The 20,723-nt window shown below is 39.7% G+C and overlaps 1 protein-coding gene across 2 annotated transcripts in view; it reads right to left on the bottom strand.

Moving 5' to 3' along the window:
- Positions 1 to 20,723, bottom strand: part of LOC113030167 (seizure protein 6 homolog) — a 94,768-nt gene that overhangs the window by 14,062 nt on the left and 59,983 nt on the right. For both annotated transcript variants that reach the window (XM_026181338.1, XM_026181339.1), the window contains exons 4-9: positions 12,455 to 12,647; positions 3,855 to 4,040; positions 2,747 to 2,915; positions 2,104 to 2,270; positions 1,819 to 2,013; positions 886 to 1,024 (exon numbers count right to left, since the gene is read on the bottom strand). In XM_026181338.1, the coding sequence (XP_026037123.1) occupies positions 886 to 1,024; positions 1,819 to 2,013; positions 2,104 to 2,270; positions 2,747 to 2,915; positions 3,855 to 4,040; positions 12,455 to 12,647 (1,049 nt within the window). The remainder of the gene's footprint in view (positions 1 to 885; positions 1,025 to 1,818; positions 2,014 to 2,103; positions 2,271 to 2,746; positions 2,916 to 3,854; positions 4,041 to 12,454; positions 12,648 to 20,723) is intronic.

Raw genomic sequence — 20,723 nt, 5'->3', positions numbered from 1 at the left:
CATGCACGCATGCACAATTGACCACTCTGACCAACAGCTAGCAATTGCCACTGGTTGAGATTTGTCAGCGACTTTTTTTTTTTTTACAACCTCAGGCAGTATTCCCATTGGTTTATTTTTAACCTCTCTGTGCCCTCTTGTTTGCAAGTGCTTCAGGCAACAACAGGAATCACTTATGATGTAGTTTTGGTGCTTACGATAGGCTGCATGTGCAAGGCAATATTGTGGAAATCATTCAACCAAAGCAAAGGGATAAATCCATAAAAGATAACAAGACAGTGGCACAAGATATATAATTTTGCGGAGTTTTTTGTTTTTGAGAAAGGCTCCACGTACCACAAAGAAAAGGTTGTGCGATTATTTTCACTTCAGTTAAGATCAATTACTAGTGTAGACTGAAACAAAATGTGTGTGCATTCAGGGGACATTTGTGCATGAGTGATTGGTGAAGGTGAAACAGTGTGCCTGGATTTTGTGTGCGCATCTGTCTGTTTTGACATCTCTGTGCATTTGTGCTGAATTACAGTTGGGTAGGCTGAATAAGTGGCTCAGAGTAGTTGACTGCCAGAGCAGATTCATTTCAAAGCCAACTCTGAGGCAGACACCAGGGAAGTGAGAACAGGAAGGCTTACTGGCTAATCTGGTCAGAGAGCGAGCTGGAAGCAACACAGAATTCTTAATGTAGGGGATGTTGAAAAAAAAATCTAATTAGTGACTGCAACCACAGAAACACTTTCCTGTTCGCATTTTGTAGTGTGTCTGCGTAGATGAGACAAAGGGTGGGAAAATAACCAAGAGGGGTGTGTGTGTTTATATCTGGAGCCTGACATCCTCTCTGACCTCCCTGAGTGATTTCTAGTCTTACACCTGGGTGCAGTCTCTTACACTTGGATGTCAAGCATGATCCGCTTGTCCTCTTCCACATGGATACCCCAGATGCAGTCCTGCCCCTTGTCGTAAGCCTCGGGCCAATTAGGAGACAACACAACACCAGCAGAGTCTGTGATCTCCCCGCTGCACACAGCTGCAACACACAAACAGTACAGGCTGAAAAAACCAATTGTAAAAGATTTGAAGATACAGGAAAGTAAGATGCAAATTAGAAATCAATTCACTCAAAATATATTTTGGTACATAGATAATTTTGTCTAGCTAGATTATGCCCGTGATCTTAGTGCTTAATAAAATACAGCTGAAATCAGGTGCTGTGCAAGCATCTTGGTGTGATCCTCGCAAAACTGCAAACTGACACTGAACCACTTGGTGACCATGACCCATACGAGCAGAAATTAAATTTTCTTATAGCTAGCTTTACTGGAGAGCTTTTCAATTTCACTCTGTTGCAGAATAACCATGAAGGCTTTAAAGACCAAGACTAAGGTCAGCATGTCATGTTTGTGTGTATGTGCATGTGGGAGGAGTGAAACAGAGAGGGGAAGGGAAGGGCTCAGGGTTGGGCCGCTATTAAATGTGATGCGTCGCCTGTGAACTGTGGCAGTTCTCATCTTAGGCCAGCTATTGTGCGCCTTTAATCTCGAGCACTTCGAAAATCTGCCCTGCGAGCGCACATTTCAAAGTAAATCGTTGTTACAGTTTTGAGAGAAAATTTATCACGGATCAGAGGAAAGCAGCTTAGGAAGATATAGTTAACTGTCACTGGTATTTAATATTAGAAAAACTAACTCCTGCAGTGATCAAGCAGACAATGAAAGCTTCGGGTCCTCGGGTCAATCTGATATTGCTCCAAGTTCTTCTCCAGTGGAAGCACTTTTATTTTATTTTTTTTATGCCCTGCAATCATGACATCTGTTAACTCACCCCTACAAGCTGGCTCGGTCTCATTCCACTGAGGGTTTTGTGCATCCACACACTCAATCACCACAGAGCCTTGCTCCAGTGTGTAGCCAGGGTCACATGAGAATTCGACCACTGCGCCCACACTGTAGGTGGAATCGCTGCTGCTGAAGTTCCCGTACTTCACAAAGGGCTCGTAGCACATCCCTTTCGCAAAAGCTGCAGACAGAGTGTATGACATTGAACATAAGTGACAAGGATGGTGCAAGATATTATTAGCAAACTCTGCATTCTGCCTCATCAGCTTGCCTTCGTATCTTATGGCTGCGCCGGTGGAGGTCATCGTCCCGTCTGTGGTGAACTCCACAAACAGATAACGTCCGGTACTGAGCACTCCCTCATTTGGCAAGTATTCAACTTCATAGGAGTCATACACAGGGGGAGAGTCTATGTTGTTGCCATTTTTTATTAGCAACCTAAAAAAAGAAAACAGGGAGAGAGCGCTGATGGGATTAAAATAGATGTTAAAGAAAGAAATTACAAGGTACCCGAGACCTGCTCATTGTTCCAGCTGCAGCTGTAATAACTTTGTGATAACATTCTACACCTTGTAATGAGGTGAATGGGCATGCATGACAATTGCCATATGGATCAGTGGTTACAGAAGGATACATAATGCAATTGCAGTCTCCTACCTCTCACTACCTTCTGGTCCCCTCAATTCATTTGCCTGACAGAGCACACTTAAGGGATTATCATGATAAAAGGTCCTTTCAAATTCATCTGTCACTCCCTAAAGATTTTGGTCATTTATAGCCCTCGAGAATTTTAATCCTCCATCTGCAGGAATACTGTTATTCAGAGTTCAAAGCTCGACGCAACTCACATTTCCACACTATGCTCACATTTATTCTCAATGTGTGTTTTGATTTTAACAGCATACATAAACTACCTGTCATCATCTTCTGCCAAAGCCACCTTTTCAAAGTGAACGTGAAGCCGGTGGGCTTCAGGTGCCTCCAGAACCCAGTGGCAGGTCAGATTGTTGCTGTAGTTGCCAGGAAAACCAGGAGAGACGATGCGGCCATATGTGGCATTTTTTATCATTCCCCCACAGGATGCTGTATGAAAAGAAAAAGAAAAGAAAAGAAAAGAAAAAAGGACAAAGAGTAGGAAGTAAAAACTTGATGAAAAAAAAGTAATGATTCGAACTGTGGTAGGGGGATTTTGGAGAAAAGTCCCTGTCTGAGCACAGATTGCATCGATATGCAGTGGACTGTGGCTGAGCTACACCAGGCGGCTCTCCTGGGTCTAAGAGTGCCTGATTGTTTGTGAAGGTAAAAGCAAAACAGCGGCAGTAACACTATCAGTTTAGAACAGCTGCAGGCAGGCGCGGTGAAAGGCTGGAACTAGCAGATGAGTTTTTACCAGCAGGAGAAGGAGAGTCATGTGGCCCAGTTCTAATTAAGGCAGCCAGGTCCAATGGCCTTATTTTGCCCCGTCTCCAAAGAACAGCTCCCTGTGTTGCTAATCACATGCAAACACGCTCATTTGCCCTCCGAGTGTGACTCAGTAGGAGACAACACGGTGAAAGGCTCTGTTAATCAAAATCACCTGTTCTCTCAGAGAAAGCTGAAGAGAAACAGGCTTGTGTCTTTAAAATTGCGAGTTTCACTTTGCAAATTATTTTCCTTAACTCTTTTTTCTTTTAACTCTCAAATATAAGAATAATTAAATAATTATTAAAATTAATAGCAATACTTAGATGTTTGCTTTGAAAGCCTGGCAGTCAATGTTAACTACTTGAACATATTCACACTCACTGTCAGGCAACGAGCCTGAAGGTAATTTAGTTTACAAAGCAAAATTAAATATCAAACCAAATCACCCAACATTCCAATTAAGCTGAAGGGATAAGCCCATAACCCACTGTTATAGCGTTTAGATTTCATTTAGTTTAATTACATTCTTTGCAGTTTTATTGTTAGAGTATCAGTTGGGTGGGTGGGGGGATCTTGTTGCCCTGAAACTTGCCTATCCAGAAAACGAATTTGCCTTACCGACACATCGGGGTTCTTTTCCACTCCAGTAAGGCGTGGTTGCATTACGACAGGTGAGCATTTTTGGACCCTGCAACTTGTATCCAGTGAAACAATTGAAATAGGCTTCTCCGCCGGGATGCAGGTGCGTCACTGAAACCTCTCCACCAGCAGGCTCTTTGGGGAATGCACAACTCAGCACAAAGGCTGGAGAGGAAGGAGTCAAAAATAGAGGGAAAGGGAAATGAAAGTGCTCTTATGAATACATTATAATTTGATAATTTTTGTTGCAATGTATCGATTTATAAAGTTCAGTATGTTATACAGTAGTGATAGAAAAGAGAGACAGAGAGACAAAGCATGTTTATACTATAACACCAGTAATTGCATTTTAATGTAACTGATTTCACCATTAGCAGCTGTGAAATCACAGCACAAATAACTAAATGCATCATTTTGGGAAAGGACATGCTTGGTCTAAGTTATTTTTATTTATTTATTTTAATTTAGCATTTAGAAAAATCATTTTCCAGGGTTTTTCAGCCTTTTATTTGTCTGAGCACAATCCAGTCCTGGACCAAACTGCCAACAATGTTAACTGGCTGCACAACATAATCCTCTATGTTCTGCATTGTGTATTCATTGTTGACCAAGTTGTCTCTCCTCCAAACCACTGCTGAAGACCCATAAATATTTAAATCCAAAATGATTGTGAATTTGTGCAAATGAATCTGTCTCTGTCTTCCTGTTTCTCTTCAACATGCAATTAAAGAAGTTATTAGAACCAGCCTTCAGATTTGTTTATATACACTACATCTTTTAATTGTAGTTTACCAGTACAAACAGTATGCAAATGTACAGAGACATGTTCTTGGCACTAGAGTAATTATCATCACTGTGTGGTTTGGTGTATAGTTGCTGCAGATACTTTGACAAATGGATGCATGGTTGGTCGGATGAACATCATAGTGGGTCTGTAACGTTAGGCTGAGGAATAGCCTCTATAGTGGTTGTCAAAGAGTTGCGATTGCAGTGGGGTAAGATCAATGTTCCCAGACTTGCTATGCATTGTTGTCCTGTTCCCTTTTTAAATAAATGGTGTAGGACGGCATGGAGTTCACTTTGATAATGAAGTAAGCTAACCAAGTCTTTAATGGAAGCTATTAAACAACCTTCTCTTCCTGTCTAATAACCACACTGTTCTACCTCATTAGTGTAGGCACTTTAATGGCCAGACTAAAACTTTTAAACTTCTGGAAATGTGTGAACAACAGAATATAATTGGACGCACTATGGCTTGTGCTACAATAACAGTGTGATTGTGAGACTGCAGAAGTACAGAAAGCTAGAAGCCTTGTATAACATGCTTTAGCTTAATGGAGCGGATGCAAAAGCTAAACAAATGCTAACAGGCAACGATAACAAAGTAAAGGGCAGCTGGTAGTCATGTGTTTGTTAAAACTGTCTTGCTGAAATCATATTTGCAGCCTTAAAGTCTTAAATTACAGCACAATGGCCAAAATTAATAATAATGATAATATATGGTAAAGGTAGCTTGCTCACAGTTAAGTGAATTGTATAACACTCATAATTTTAATATATATTTGCATGATTTCACAAATGGCTACGTAACATCAAAAAAGTACGTTTACATCAAGAAATGGGTTTATCTTCAATATATCGAGTCTAATTTGGTTCAAATACAAAAAAGCACAGATACAGGATCCTCAATAAAAGAGCTACAAGACTGGCATCTTAACATGGTGTGTTTAGTACTAGAGCAGTAGCCACATGTATAAAGCAATAGCACACACTTCATAGACAGGGTTGTTGGCCCACCTCCACAAAAGCAGGGCAAGTGGAGGTTAAACAGTGCAAACAGATTAGACAATATGCAGCAGGTTGGATTTGAAGCGCTTTCATTTCAACCAAGTCATTTGGACATGAAAAAACATCACTTTAGTGATGTTTTCTACCATTACCTTGAAGCTAAATTGTCTATTCAAAAAAAAAAAGTCATTCTATCAATCTTTGAACTTGAACTCGAGGGAAAACAGCCCTAAATGCATAACGGCCATAAAGGTTTGTGAAACTACTGACTTATGTGTTTCTTTTACACAAGCCACTGGTTTCTACCATAATGAAACCGGCCTTTGCGTTGCAGTAAATCAGTGAGCCACAGGGACGAGGTACACTGCCCCTGGGTCATCCATTCCATTCATAGTTTATCACTAGCTCCAATGAACCTAGTTATTGCCATTATCATAGCAGCATTTACATCCCTATTGAGCATGCAGTGGGAGAGCCAGAGGCAAAAATTGTGGAGCCAATTCCTGAAGTATTAAATTACGTGCTGCCTCCATTCCAGTAGATGTGGTGCTGGGCCATAAAGTCTGATTGTTTCACCATTAGAAATAATAGATCCACAGTGCAGACAGCCAGGAAGATTAGCTGATGGTGCTGTAGAGCCACAGGAAACAGATGTGAAGCGTATGTCTTTAGTTATTGTTTTCTTGTAGTGGGGAGGAAATAGTCATAGTCATAGTAATACTCATGTAAACCCACAGTAGTACAGTACATGCATAAGCTAGTTGCAAAAGTATCATTAGAATATTCAAATTCTCTCATTAAAATATTGTTTATTACCTTTTAAATACCACAGATTTACTGTACGATTGTGGTAAAAAATAATGCAGACTCTCACCCAGGGAAAACTCAAACTCTGATGAACAAAAAGACATAAATATTACACTGGCTCAGTATTTTTTTTTTTAACAAAAGTGATGCCAAAATGCAGAGGCAGTGTAGGTGACAAACTGAGTACACCCAACAACTGAATAGCTTGTAGAGTCATCTTTATCACCAACTACTTGATGTAACCATTTTCTGAATGACTTTATCAGTCTCTCACTTTGTTGTGGAGGAATTGGCCCACTGTCTTTTACAACATTGCTTCAGTACATCGAGGTTTGTGGGCATTTGTTGCGTTGCGTAGGATCATTGTCCTGTTACGTCACAGGATTTAAGCCAAGTTTTAAATGCTAGATAGATGACTCTAGAATATGTTGGTTTATAGCCAAACATCTCCACTTTGGTCTCGTTTGCCTGAAGGACATTATTCCAGAAATTTTGTGATTGTTCAGATGCAGCTTTGCAGTCCTATGCCATGTTACCATGGTCTTTTAGAGAAAAGAGGCTTTCTGCTGGCAAGCCTTCCAAACAAGTCATGTTCAGTCTTTTGTAATTATGCTTTCATGACCTTTGGCATTTAACTCCTGCTAACAGAGGCCTATTGAGTCTGAGATGTAGCTGAGCAGATCCTTAAAGTTGCGAGGTGGACCCTCTTGTTTGTCTAGCAAATCCCACAGGTGCGTAACTTGATTGAGAACTAGGGAATTTGGCGGTCAAAATCTCAGACTCATTGCTGTGCTGAACCATTTTTTGTTCTTGGCAGGGCACAATATCCTGCTGAAAGAGGCCACACCCATCAAGGAGTACCTTTTCCATGATAGGGTGTACATGGTCTACAACAGTGGGTAGGAAGGTGGCACGTGTTAAAGTAACATCCATGTGGATGACCCAAGGTTTACTAGGTTTACTAGCAGAACGTTACTCAGAGCATCACACTGCCTCCACTGACTTCTTCCCATAGTGCATCCAGGTGTCAGGGGTTCCCAAGGTAATGTGATTCATCAGATTAGGCCACCTTCTTCCATTGCTCCATAGTCAAGCTCTGATGGTAAATGGTAAATGGCCTGTATTTGTATAGTGCTTTACTAGTCCCTAAGGACCCCAAAGCGCTTTACACATCCAGTCACCCACCCATTCACACATTGGTGATGGCAAGCTACTAAGCTTGTAGCCACAACCACCCTGGGGCGCACTGACAGAGGCGAGGCTGCCGGACACTGGCGCCACCGGGCCCTCTGACCACCACCAGTAGGCAACGGGTCAAGTGTCTTGCCCAAGGGCACAACGGTCGAGACTGTCGGAGCCGGGGCTCGAACCGGCAACCTTCCGATTACAAGGCGAACTCCCAACTCTCGAGCCACGATCGCCCCATGATGATCAAGTTCCCATTTGTTGACACTGTCAACAGCGGACTGGGATCAGCGTTGACTGGTTTGCAGCTATTCAGCCCCGTACACAACAAATTGGGATGCACTTCTGTCAGTATTCTGACACCTTTCTATCAGAACTAGCATTAAGTTTTTCAGCAGTTTCAACTACTACTTATGTTAGATCGGATCATGTTGTATTCCATGACCCTATCAGTACCCAGGACCTGGTTCACCACTGTTCCTTCTTTGGACCACTTTTGAGTTCGTCTAGCCCTCACAATTTAGCCCTTTTCAGACTTAAATACTTACACTCACCCATTTTTCCTGTTCCTAACACATCAACCTTGAGGACAAAATATTCACTTGCTCCCTAATATATCCCACTCACTAGCAGGTGACATGATGAAGCGATAATCAGTGTTACTATTGTCAGTGCTCATAATGCTATGCCTGATCGGCAGATATTACAATGGATGATGTCAAAATGAAGCGTTCCTGACAAAAATGCCACACTATATGGAATAAAATGTCACTTTAGTAAATATTAAAAATAGAAGAGGAAAAGTAGCTCAAAACACTTCTGGATTTTTACACTGTACCTTGTCGCAAGCAATATATAACCATAAGGAACATGGGCACATGCTAATTGTCTTTTTTTTTTTTTATTTGTCTTTTATTTTATTTTTATTTTTGTCAGTATTACAAAAAAACATTCTTGCCATTCTTTCCTCACTCACTCTCTCTTTTATTCTCTTTCTCTGTGCACAAGCTGTGGATTTGTACTGTCTTTATTGAATATAAAGTATGCTTTTTATTTTGCTTCCTGCCCTTTCACACCTACATGTTGGCACAAAAAACAAAAAACAAACTTGAATTTCAAATGTGGAACTCTAAATGTGTATTTGGGATCCAATAATGAGTTCCCCGTTCTGCCGTCCTCTATCGACATTTACTTAAGATCAACCTTCGAAAACATTTAAAGAAAGTAAACATTTCCCAAAAGAACGCCTGATGCGACACCTGCATGCACTCACACATTCCTTCCATTAATGAGCCTCATTCAGCTGTATGCACATTTTTCATCTGCCTGAGTACTTCAAATTGAGAATGCTGCTCTTCAACCAATGATGGACAAATGTTGTTGACTAGGGCACAATAGATGAGCTGAGGAAGCTAGTAATAGTCAGTTACCCACAGTGTATTTGGCCAAACAAATAAAATGCATTTCAATTTAGCTCTAATAAACGCTTACACTCCTGTATGCGTTGCCTGAATCCCTTCAGGTGGAGAGCTGGAATAGGATCAAAAATGGCAGCAGATAATGAAATGAGGTGACAGAAAACACAACACAGATAATGAATGTAGTGTAGATTGTTATTATATATAATGGCACGATATTTGGAAAATATTATCCATTGTGTGTTACACTGACATTTAGAGTAAAATGTGCAAGAAGCGAAGATTCCATGGCAATGATTAGTCATCTTTATAGTCAGTTATTGGTTTAATATACAGATATAACATCAGTCGCTCGGCTTGTAGGCGACATGTGGGAGAGTGTGGCTGTCAATATATATCTAAGCCACATGACCTGGCTGTGCATCAAAGCATTACCTTTTATAGAAACATCAATAGTGTTGTCTCTGGTAAAGTGCCTCACTTGTACAAAGCCAGACGATAGTTCCGCAGTGATATAGCCTATTGATATTTATGTGGTTTGGTTAAAGCCTCAATCGAAATGGCCATTTACTCAATAAAGGCTATTAAAAAGCAATAACTTTGAACTAGAGACAAGAATCTTATCAATGCTACTTAGAACAGGTGGCATGTGCTGGATTGCTACCAGCGGCAGGGGTCCTCTGACCACATCTCTTGTCGTTGCAGGTTTTAAGTTAAAAACAATGAATAATTACTGTGAAACACCGCTGCCATCAGCAGCATGGATTACTTCATACAGCTAAAAACTCCTAGCTCACCATACAATTATTATATCATCATCTCAATGCTAAGAGGTTGTAAATAATTTCAATCAAACATTTTGGAATCAAATAAGGCTTTGACAGTATTACATTTAATATTACAGACATTACATCGGTATTATATTTAATTCAGACAAAATTCTTTATGTATGTTATAGATATAAAATAGCCGAAAGGTGGGCTTTACTTTTACTCATCAGCAGTAAGTTTTCAGAAAGCAGGGATGGGTTTGGGATAAAATAAGTCATAATCCTTACTTGCACTGTAGTATGCAATTTCATTTTTAAAACTTCAATTTAAACCGATTCTTCTCATTGAAAGAGCAAGATCATAAATTTTTCACATTGTTATTTTATATTAAACAGCAATGCCTTACTGAGAAATTAAATTGTTTTCAGTTTAATCCTACAGAGAATAGATGCCTGAATTGGTGGGTGCTTATTTCGTTGTGTGCATTTTTTTTTTTAATTGACCCAACTCCTTTATTATTAATACCAAAACTGTACACTAATCAGCCCCAGCATTAAAACCTCTAACGTCATATAGCGTTCCCTGTTGTGCCTCCAAAGCAGCTCTAACTCACTGCAGCATGGCAATGAAACCTACGCCGGCATCATGCAGAGTCTGGCACACAGCACTGGCAGAAGCTCTTTTGCGTTCTGTGGGTTTGTGGGCCGGAATCTCCATGGATTTGGGCTTGATCCACAGCATGTCGTTGATGCTCATTCAGATTGCTCAATCACATCAGATCATATTTACTTCATCTGTCACCGGGTTTCATGTAATGGCTAATCTGTGCATTAGAAAAAGTAAAAGAAAAATCCCTAACTGTAAGTATTTTTTCGGATTTTTCCTTTTTTAACAAAATCAGTTTTTAAGGAGAATATTTGAACAATCGAGACATACATTCTCTTAAGATGATATTATTAACTATACTTTCAATTCTAGATAAGATCACAAACATATGTGGGGGTATTGAGAAAAAGACGCTGATAAGAACATATGAGGAGAGTGGTAAGCCCCTCTTCATTCCCACACTTTATGTTCTCTTAACATAAACAGTAAAAAACACTTTAAGTTATTTTCCAAGTGTCAAACTGCTCTTGTTATAGACAGATACATCAGTCTGCCATCACAAGCTCGTGCTGTAGCAAATATTAATTACAGACGAGCTGAGATGCATCTCTCCACAGTTCTATCTGCTTCTCCACGCTTGTCCAATTACATTTCTCACAGTCCATTGTAAAGGACAAGAAGATACCCCGCTTGCAAAGCAGAAGAACACAAATTGAAATATCTTCCGTGACTCCGATATGTCTAATCTTCATGAAATCTGCTCCTGCTATTTTTCTCATTAATGTAGCTGAATTTGTTCCATCAACTTTCAAACCAAACAGGTTTTTAGACGGACAAGGCTGCATGTGTGATCATTTTTTTGACACATTGTTGGCAAAGAAGTATAACACGGAAGCCTATTATGTTAAATTGTTTTCATAGTGGGCAGGAATTTTGGGAAAAAATGCCCTGCTAATGTTAAAACTGAGAAGCACAGCAAAATGTTGACTTATTTTGGTGCAATATAGGATAATATAGAAATTAATTGTTTGTTTTTTACAGCAAATACAGCATGCATAATTTCAATGCCAAGGTGGAGGTATGCTATTCACTTAAGGATGTCCTGTATATTATAGAGTACATTATGTATTCAATGTTATTTTTTGTACTTTTGCATTTGCATTGCATTACTTCAATTGAGTTTGAGGTGTTTAAACAATGCAAAATCCAAATGGGACAGGTAAAGGTGAAAAGTGTACCAACTGATATAAAATAATACTCATATATATTTCAACTGTTTATCACCATGTGTTCCCAGCTATACATCACCCTGTATGTTCTGTGGTGACCCTTCACTGTCATCATTCGGCCTGACCTCACAGTGATATTCAAACATCCAACAGCGATGGGCTGATTTATCTCCCATCAGCCGCACAGTTCTGATGGCCCCTTTCATTTTCTAGCTGATGAAAGTACCACAGTAATGTGGTAGAATGAATTGTCCACCAGCGACCACCGTCAGCTCAAATCGATGGGGCATGTAATTGGCGGCCACTTTGTGTGATTGCTAAGATAAACAGACATTGTTACAGACATAGAAGATCAATGTCACACACAAAATAAGCGAGGGAGAGGTTGGAAATTATAGGCCATTATATTCACCAACAACACAGTAACTATTTCTACTGACAGGATTTGCGGCTGACACACCAGATACTACTTTATTACACTTAATGATTCTTTACAAATGTGATCCGTGAAATGGCAAATGAAAAAATTTAAATGGAAAAGGCACATACACATCATTGCCCAGCTGAAGGTCAACAGATAGTGTTTTGAAATAGAGCAATTTTAAATGCAATTAGTCAACCATTTTGCAGCCTCTCACCAGCTCTGCACCATCTTTGCTTGAGGATAAGCATTACCTGATAGAAAGCTGCTGCTTAACAATAAGCTGTTGTCATGTTTAATGTAACGTGTTTGAATGATGTGGCACCAAAGCTAGTAATGTATAGCTTCTGCTCACCTTGGTAATGGAGTAGGAGATATGCTGAATTGCGGCGTTTCTCACTACGGAGACTGATAGAGATCTGGTTGCTCCAGCTGCGTAGCACTAAGCCAGTCATCAAGACCGACTCATTGGCAAGGATGAAGGGTTCTTGACCTCCTGTATCCTCCACGGTCACCTGCTCTCCTTCCAACACGCTCACATTTAGCACCTAAAAAAACACACCCATGCAATAAGATTAAACAACAGCTCTCACTGGTGCAATTTCACAAAACAAAAAAAACAATTTTCCAACAGAACTGCAAAGGCTCTTATTAGACCAACACATTATCAAATGTTACATTGCATACATATTATTTTCAGTACTAGTTTGAGCATATGTATTCACCCTTAATATTCCCCCTCAGAAAACATGTTTGCTTTCATTTCTTTGATAACCTGCAGCTGGGATGAAAACATATTTTTGACTAATAGTAGAATCTATCTGAGTCATTCCACTAATGGTTTGTTGCACAATTCCTCTTCTTCTATGTTTTCTGCCTGCCTGCAGAATAGTCTGTTAGCAACGCCTTATGTCTTGGGTTCAGAATCTGCAGCTAAATTTGGCAAAGGAATCAGGACTACTGTATGTAGTAAAACGGTCTGTGTAAAGACATTTGGAGCATCATTTATTTAATTATTGGCAGAAGTCAAAAAGGAAAATAAAAATCCAACAACAGATCCTAATCATCATTCTATATGATAATAAAAGATGGTACATTCATCACTGGGTTTTGCTAGAACATTCTGATTATGTCATTGTAGGTTGATGGGATTTTATAATTCATTGTTCTTCTCATCTGACACACATATTGTTTAGTCTGTCATGGTCCCTGGGTCTTGATGCCAGGGTTTGAGTTTTGCATAGTTTATGGTTCTTTGAGTTTTGCATTATTCATGCTGAAGTTTGGTTCTTGCTAGCTTACCTTAGAGTCCTAGTAATTATTTGGTTCCTTGCTTGTTATTTTCTTCCCCTCCCCTGTGTCCTGTATATATATATTCTTCTATCATCATTTGACTTTTTTCTACTTTTTTAAATTGGCTTTTTATTTTTAGTCAGCTCTTGGTTTTCCAGATAAGAGTTGTTGCCTTTTGCTTTCTCTCGTGTTGTATTTAGTTTTACTTTCTCGCCTATCTCGTTGCGTTGATTGTCATCCCCTGTTCTTGTTCCAGAGCTGTTTCCACTCCCATTATTAGTTCTCAGTTTGCCCTTGTATAAATTCCTGCGTCTTCTATTTGTTGTTTATCATGTTGTGCACATCAGTTATAGCCGGGTTTCTTTTTCTGACCACTTGGAAAATGCAAGTCTAATCTTGCCTTTCAGCACTATTTTTGGTCTCGACCAGTCTCTCTGTGAATGTCTGATAAATGGTTCACTATGTTCTAAAGCTAATTGCTGTTTTCTTTAGGTTGTAGAGTACGCTGAGACATTGCTCTGAAAACCGCTGCCATAGAAAACTGAAGCGCAACAGGATGTTGGTGGCCAAGCAGCTAAATAATCTTAAGTAATTCTATACAGTAATCTGTAAAATTAAACCACTCCTCGTGTCTTTCTTGTTTTTGAAGTGGTCTTGAACAATAGTTCTTCAGGCTTTCTAAAGATCTTTTAAAGTTATTCTTCGAACATTGGCTGCTTTTTCCTTCATATTCAGTCAAGTCTTTGCACCCAACCATTTTCAGAGGAAATGTGTTTGTTTGTTTGTGTCATGATCCTGGGTCCTTTTGACCCAGCGTTTTGTGTTTTCTCTTCGCGATTTTGGTTCTGTTCTCTAATTGGTGTTTACCCTGTTCCCCCCGTGTGTTCCTGTTTTATTGTGAAGGTCTGCGTCTTATGTGAGTGTTTTCAGTTTGCCTCCCTGGTCTCGTCATGTTAATCACTCCCAGCTGTGTCTCCCACCTGTGTGTAATCTCCCTGTGTTCTGAGTGTATTTAAGTTGTATTTTCTGTCTTAGTAATCGCTGGTTCGTCTGTGTTGTTTCCCCTCGGTCTCCCTGTATGTATTTCCCCGGACCTCCCTGCACCGTCATTCCTGGTTTGTGTTGTTAGTTTACCCAGTTTAGGTTTCGGTTTCGGTTTCATGTTCACACCCCGTTGCTGTTTGTACCCACTGCTGTAAATAAACACTCACCTGCACCAGAGCTGCCGCCTTTTGGGTCCTTACTACAAATCCACACGGCTTGCCCCGCAAACCGTGACAGTTTGTTTGTTTGATTGTTAAGCCATTTAATACTGAACTATGAATTATTCAAGCATGAAGGAGGCACCTAAAATCAGTAGATGAACCTGTTTTGTGTCTACACATAATAGACAACCTAGCAAAGCGACACTCACAGGTTATATCTTTTGGACCTTTGTTATTAGTAGCATGTCGCAAAAACATATATATTTTTTTTCCATGTGTTACACCCCGGCCTAGGCAACCGGGGTGCAACGCAGGAAAATAAAAATAAGGCAAAAACACACGAGAAAAAACTAATACGGGCTTCCACAAAAATAATCCCAAAACGAGATTTAAAGCAAGATACAACATTTATTTACATCACCAAACACAAGGCGCCAAACTATTTACAACGGGGGGGGGGAAGATCGCGACAATGACATACAGAAACACAGGGCTTAAATACATAGAAGGAGCAATTAGGGAATGGACCACAGGAGGGAAACACAGCTGGGGCAAATTAGACCTGACGAGACAAGGAAACGTAAACTGAACACTAAGATAACACAGACTTTCAAAGTAAAACAGGAAACACATAACAGTCACGCCAAAACAAAACGCCTAAAACAATACACTGCCAACGCCGAACCGTAACACATGTCTTTAGTTGAATCTACAAAAAATAAAGATGACACAGTTTGTGTCATTGTATTTTTGCACCAACAAGGTGATTGCCAAAAGATATGGCATTGGTGTCCAGTGTATCCTTAAAAATTCGAAGGAAACTGTACAAGTGGAGGATAAAAGGAGTGTCAGGCTGAAAAACTATTGGGAGCGCATGAACTGTATCTGAAAGTCACATCTTTAAGCAACAAACAATTAAGCAATGATCTGACACTAGTTCTTTGGTTTATCAGTCTACTGTTCGTCAAAGCATCATTAGAAATAGTCTTACTGGAAAGGTGGCTGTCAAGAAACTATGAAAAACTATGAGAAAAGACTAAGTTCTGCCAAGAACACAAGAAGAAGAACAACACAAGAGATGTTCACAAACTTAAGCTTGGTAAAACTTTGTGAACTGTTGCTGTAACTCTAAACTTTTGCCTCATATACTTTCATTTATGTTTGCATATGTTTAAATAAATGTCTTCTGAAATATCTTCCCATTTTCCGAGCCATGTATAAAACTCAAGAGGTCGGCACAGTATGTGAAACTGAATGCTGTCACAGGTAGTGGGCTTAGGTTTCAGGTATGTCACGAGGCAAAAAAAAGGTTGCCCTAGGCTATGTTGCAGGATTGTTAGTGCAGCAGCTTGGAAAAGCTGAGACAGTGGGCAAGATGAGTACTAGTCACACGATGGTAGCAAAATGAATTTGGTCACGTAGACAAACTGTCACTCAGTCGAGGAGGTGCTGACAATGACTGCAGAGAGGCTGATGGACGCTGCAAGCCTGAGCTTAGAGGTGACTTCTTCCGGAATTATCCATGAGATCAGCCACTTTGATTTGATTTTTTTTAATCAATGCCAGATTTAAACCCAATCTCTGAAGGTTTTCTGGGATACAAGGTGCACAACAAGCAGTCAGTCATCAGGTCAAAGATGCCAAGATGCTTTTTTTTTTTGGAGTTGCATAGTTGCATGTGCCTTAAATAGGAGTGTCACAGTGAGTAATAAAAGAATGAAACGTGACTTTAGAATCAGATTCTCAATTCCTCAAGGGTAATGAGAATGACAAGGCTGTGGGCACAGTGTTTTTGGAAATCAGATTATTTAGGTTATTTGACTGTTTTATAACCTAATAATTCTCCCTACAGGCTCACAGGAGAGCACAGTAATTCTCCTTGATTTTAACAGTCACACTGATATATTCAAAGAATGAGACTGAAACGTAGTCAATGTGGAATTGCAATTTAGCCTGTCAAATTTAGCAAATGAGAGCCGTAGAAAACAGATGTGAATGATGTCATCTTAACTGCATTGTGTTATTATGTACATTTAATTGTGCAGTTACAGTTATTGAGGAAACTATAATTAATTTGTAGTTACTAATCAGATAGTGGCGATTCCCAGATGCACAGTTGTTCCAGGTAAAAGCACATGCAAAATGTAAAGTTCACTCTGTGAGATAAGAAGTCTTTCTGTGCTATAAATACAATAATTTCCTTCTGAAATGAGAAAAAAAACCCTCTAGTATATACTGTACAGTGTAAAACATTACATAATCCCACTGGTTTACTTTAGTGCATCATTTTTTTGTCACCAATGTGTTTTGTCCTGGCTTTCAGACGTTTGATGTTGATGCCTTAAAAAAAGATTAACACTTGCTGTGACACCTTTATTGCAACTCACAATAAAAGTGTCTTAACAGAGGAGACATCCATATAGTGGCTTCCAGAGCACAATGAAACAAACACTTTCGTAGCATACTTACTCTCACTATCATGGGCTTGTGGTGGACCTGCTAGAAAAGCTCTGATTTATAAATGTTGCTTTGTCTATGGTGCAGAACATTAAATATTAAAATTTTTTATTTTTGTCATTTTTAATATTCACTTAAGAGCTTTTTGTGGCTTTGTTTAAAAACAGCATTTGAATTCACTGAAACACAGAAGATAATTTGATTGTAAATTGGATTCTTAATTATTTGATGTCCACCTTGGATACGGTATCGACAGTAGTCTTTGATACTGCAACAACTTATCATATTCAGTGAGCAGAACAAGATTGCGGATCTGTGACTACTTGGTTTACATATATCAGGGAGGCTTATGAAGGATAGGTGAGCAGATAGTGGACAGAGAACATTTGGACTGATAGATAGCTCAGCCCCAGAGGGCCCTATCATCTGTCATCCACCCTGGGACCTGTCAGTGCACCCAGCAACAGCTGTCCTGCCTCAATTATGAATCATTGACCATGTCAGGAGACATCAGACTACCTTATCTTCTCCAGTGCTACAGCCAAATGCCCACAGGGACTCACTGTCTCACTCACACTCACACACACATACACCACACACACACATACACTTGTATGTGTGTGTGTGGAAGAGCACACACACATGCGTGTTCCTCTGGACTGTAATGAGAGCAGTATTATGGTAAGTCCTAGCTGGAATCCCTGCCTCAGCAGACACATTTGTGTGGCCAGGGATTTGGCTGACCAAGCACACTTCTGCACCAACCACATCATTATCACAGGATGCCATCTATACAGTATGGTGTTCCATTTTCAGAATTATGTTGAGAGAGGACAGAATATCTTTCTTTTTCTTTTTTTCTTTCTTTTTTTCATGAAATAAGCTCAGGGCAATAAAAGAAATGCAACACCGACCTTGGATAAGGTGCACTTTCTCTAGTAGCATTATCTTTCTCCCAACCCTTGGTCCAATATTTTTCCAGAGACAAATCAAAATGAGAGGACTAGAGAAGAGAAGGTCACCCCTCTCCTCTACCCTGTGTCCTTTCAATCAAACCACTGTAATGAACACACTATCCTGCAAGGCTACAGTACAATTGTGAGGCCTAGAATTGCACTTGGAATACTAACTATGAAAGAAAATGTCCATTATAACATTCAAAAAGACAATGATATTTGTAGGACTGAACACCTTGATCTTGCTGTGTAGCCCTGTAGGACAAGGAGCTTTCTTTGAACTGTACTATTGTGTGCGTCAACAGTGTGTAGGGGTGTTATCACATTTGAACAGAAAACAGCCAAACACAGAGTTCATGCAGTGATTGCGTCATACTGTACAGTTAATCTAATACTAAATATAAACTAAATAATCCATATTATAAAGCCAGGAGTTATTTCAAACTTTGATATTTATGTTTAAAAATGTAAAGTACAAATGCAGTTTGGACAAAACCCAAATGTTTCTCCTGGTGTCCTAAAATAGACACTATATCAAACCAATCTGACTTCATACACGTGAGATATGGGCATTGTTCACTAATTTATTCATTTATCTGCAAAATGAGTTAACTGTCCACAGAGGCTTGCTCTCACTGATATTTTATTGTTGAAAACATCTGGTGGCAAAAAGTAATGAACATTTACACTGACTCACAGGAGCTATTGCTTATGCAGAAATGAGCTGTATGTAATCAAAATGATACCGCTATACATGGAAATTAAATGACCCTGCCGCTGGGGGCAATAAATCAACAGCCACTGGACTCACCAGCTGCAGTATCATAATTACTATGATAAAATCCCCTGGCTTATAAACTGGAACATACCAGAAATGTGTCTACCTTGCTTCCTTGCTTGTGCCTCCCCCACCACAACCACCATCACAACCACTGCCATTTGAATAATTTTTGGCTCATCCAGTTGGCAGTTTTCGTGTATCTCTGGATAGATTTGTGCAAGCAAAAAAAAAAAAAAAAAAAAAAAAAAGGAGTTGTAGTGCTCATTATATAAAAACGTTATCTTAATTGAACATTCACCTCTACATAAAACAGTCAAGGCCATGTCCTGTTTGCCCTGCTGTCTAAAACAATGGATTCTTACCAATAAGCAAATGCTGAATGTTAATGAGAATGTGCAGGAGCCAGAAGCTGCATACAATAACTCACTCATTGTCCCTTGTGTTTAATTTGAGCTGGCTCTTGAGTTTACCAAATGCAACCACCTTAGTGATAAGTTAAACAGTGGATGCTGGGGTTTTGTTTTTTGTTCTATTTGCTCAGTTACTCAGACATTAGAAGCCATTTCATTAGATGAGATTCTTTCTTTTTGATAAATCAGCTTCATTTTCTCTCAGGCCTTGACACCTCGGTTTATTTGCTACACTGCATTTTTTGCATAGATTTAAATTCATGCATTACTGATTACTCTTCATATTTTCAAGCATGCATCTCTACCCTCCCACTCTCATCATGGCACTAAAAGAGTTGTGTGGGGGGGGAGACGACTTCACCTTCTGCCAGACAGACTTCTTCTTCTTCCTTTATGACAGCTAGCTGGGTGGAGGAGCAATTAGTGTCACCTGAAAGCATTCCTCTCAGGATTGCAAGGCGCCATGAAAACTCATCTCGCCAAAGCCCTGAAAAGCTCATCAAGATCAAACTGGCCTTCTTTATGACCTGACTTACTCACCCACAGCAAAGGCTGATGAAGGTTTCCTTTTGCCTCATCTCAAGTTGATTAAAGGCAGCAAGCCTCCGCTGGCTTCCATTCCTCAGTCAGACTCGTTTCCCTGTGACACATCTGCGGTGTCCTTTGTCGTTTGTGCTGCCTGGGACCCGATCCAAAGAATGGCCTAAACATTACCTTGTTAAAACACCGCGTGATTACGTTCTTCAAAGAATTTTACGAGTGGAACTTTTGTTTTTACAAAAGTGCCGAGACTCGCTTTTGTTGAAAATCTTTCCATCTTTGTTGTGGCACTTCCATCTGAAACGAGCACCAGCGGTCACTGAACGCCAACAAAACAAATTTAATTCCCTCCCTCATCAGCCACCCTCAGCCAGGGTCAATGCCTTGTGCAGTTTGCTTCTTTTGTAAGAAATGCTAGAATTAAAATCGGAGTGCAAGGATCAATACAGCAATTCAACCAGCACTGAGAGGGGCCTGTGTGTCAAGTATTTGTGCCGCTTATTAACATGACTATTGATTGGAGTCAGAGGAGCATGGTCACAGAAGCAGCATCAAATACCAATCATTAACCCTCAAGTCAGTTTTAGCTATAAACTCTTGGCATGCTCTGTAACATCTTAATCCTTAAAGGGGCATTTCATTGATGGTCATCCTTGGCGACCCTACCTTCAGTGTCATTCATTAGCATATACAGCCCTGAGCTAATTAGGTTTGTTATTTTTTGTCTTGTTGTTTTTTGTTTTGTTTTTTGTTTTGTTTTTTTTTGGGGGGGGGGGGGGGGGGTTGCTGTTGTTGTTTTACTTTGGAAGTGTCTGAAGCAATATTTACTCCTCTCAGGATTAAAAATAAAAACTTGGAAGTTTTAAATTTCTCCACTAAGACTGAAAGCCTTTGATATTCATAAGGTTTAATTAAGGAAACAAGCAAAGGGCAAGTTTTCTTTTCTTTTACTGTAAGATGTGGGTTTTTTTTTTTTTTTTTA

The sequence above is a fragment of the Astatotilapia calliptera genome, chromosome 10 (assembly GCF_900246225.1).
Source record: "Astatotilapia calliptera chromosome 10, fAstCal1.2, whole genome shotgun sequence".
NCBI lineage: Eukaryota > Metazoa > Chordata > Actinopteri > Cichliformes > Cichlidae > Astatotilapia > Astatotilapia calliptera.
The sequence above is the reverse complement of the archived record's forward strand: the minus strand, read 5'-3'. Positions and strand labels throughout refer to the sequence as shown.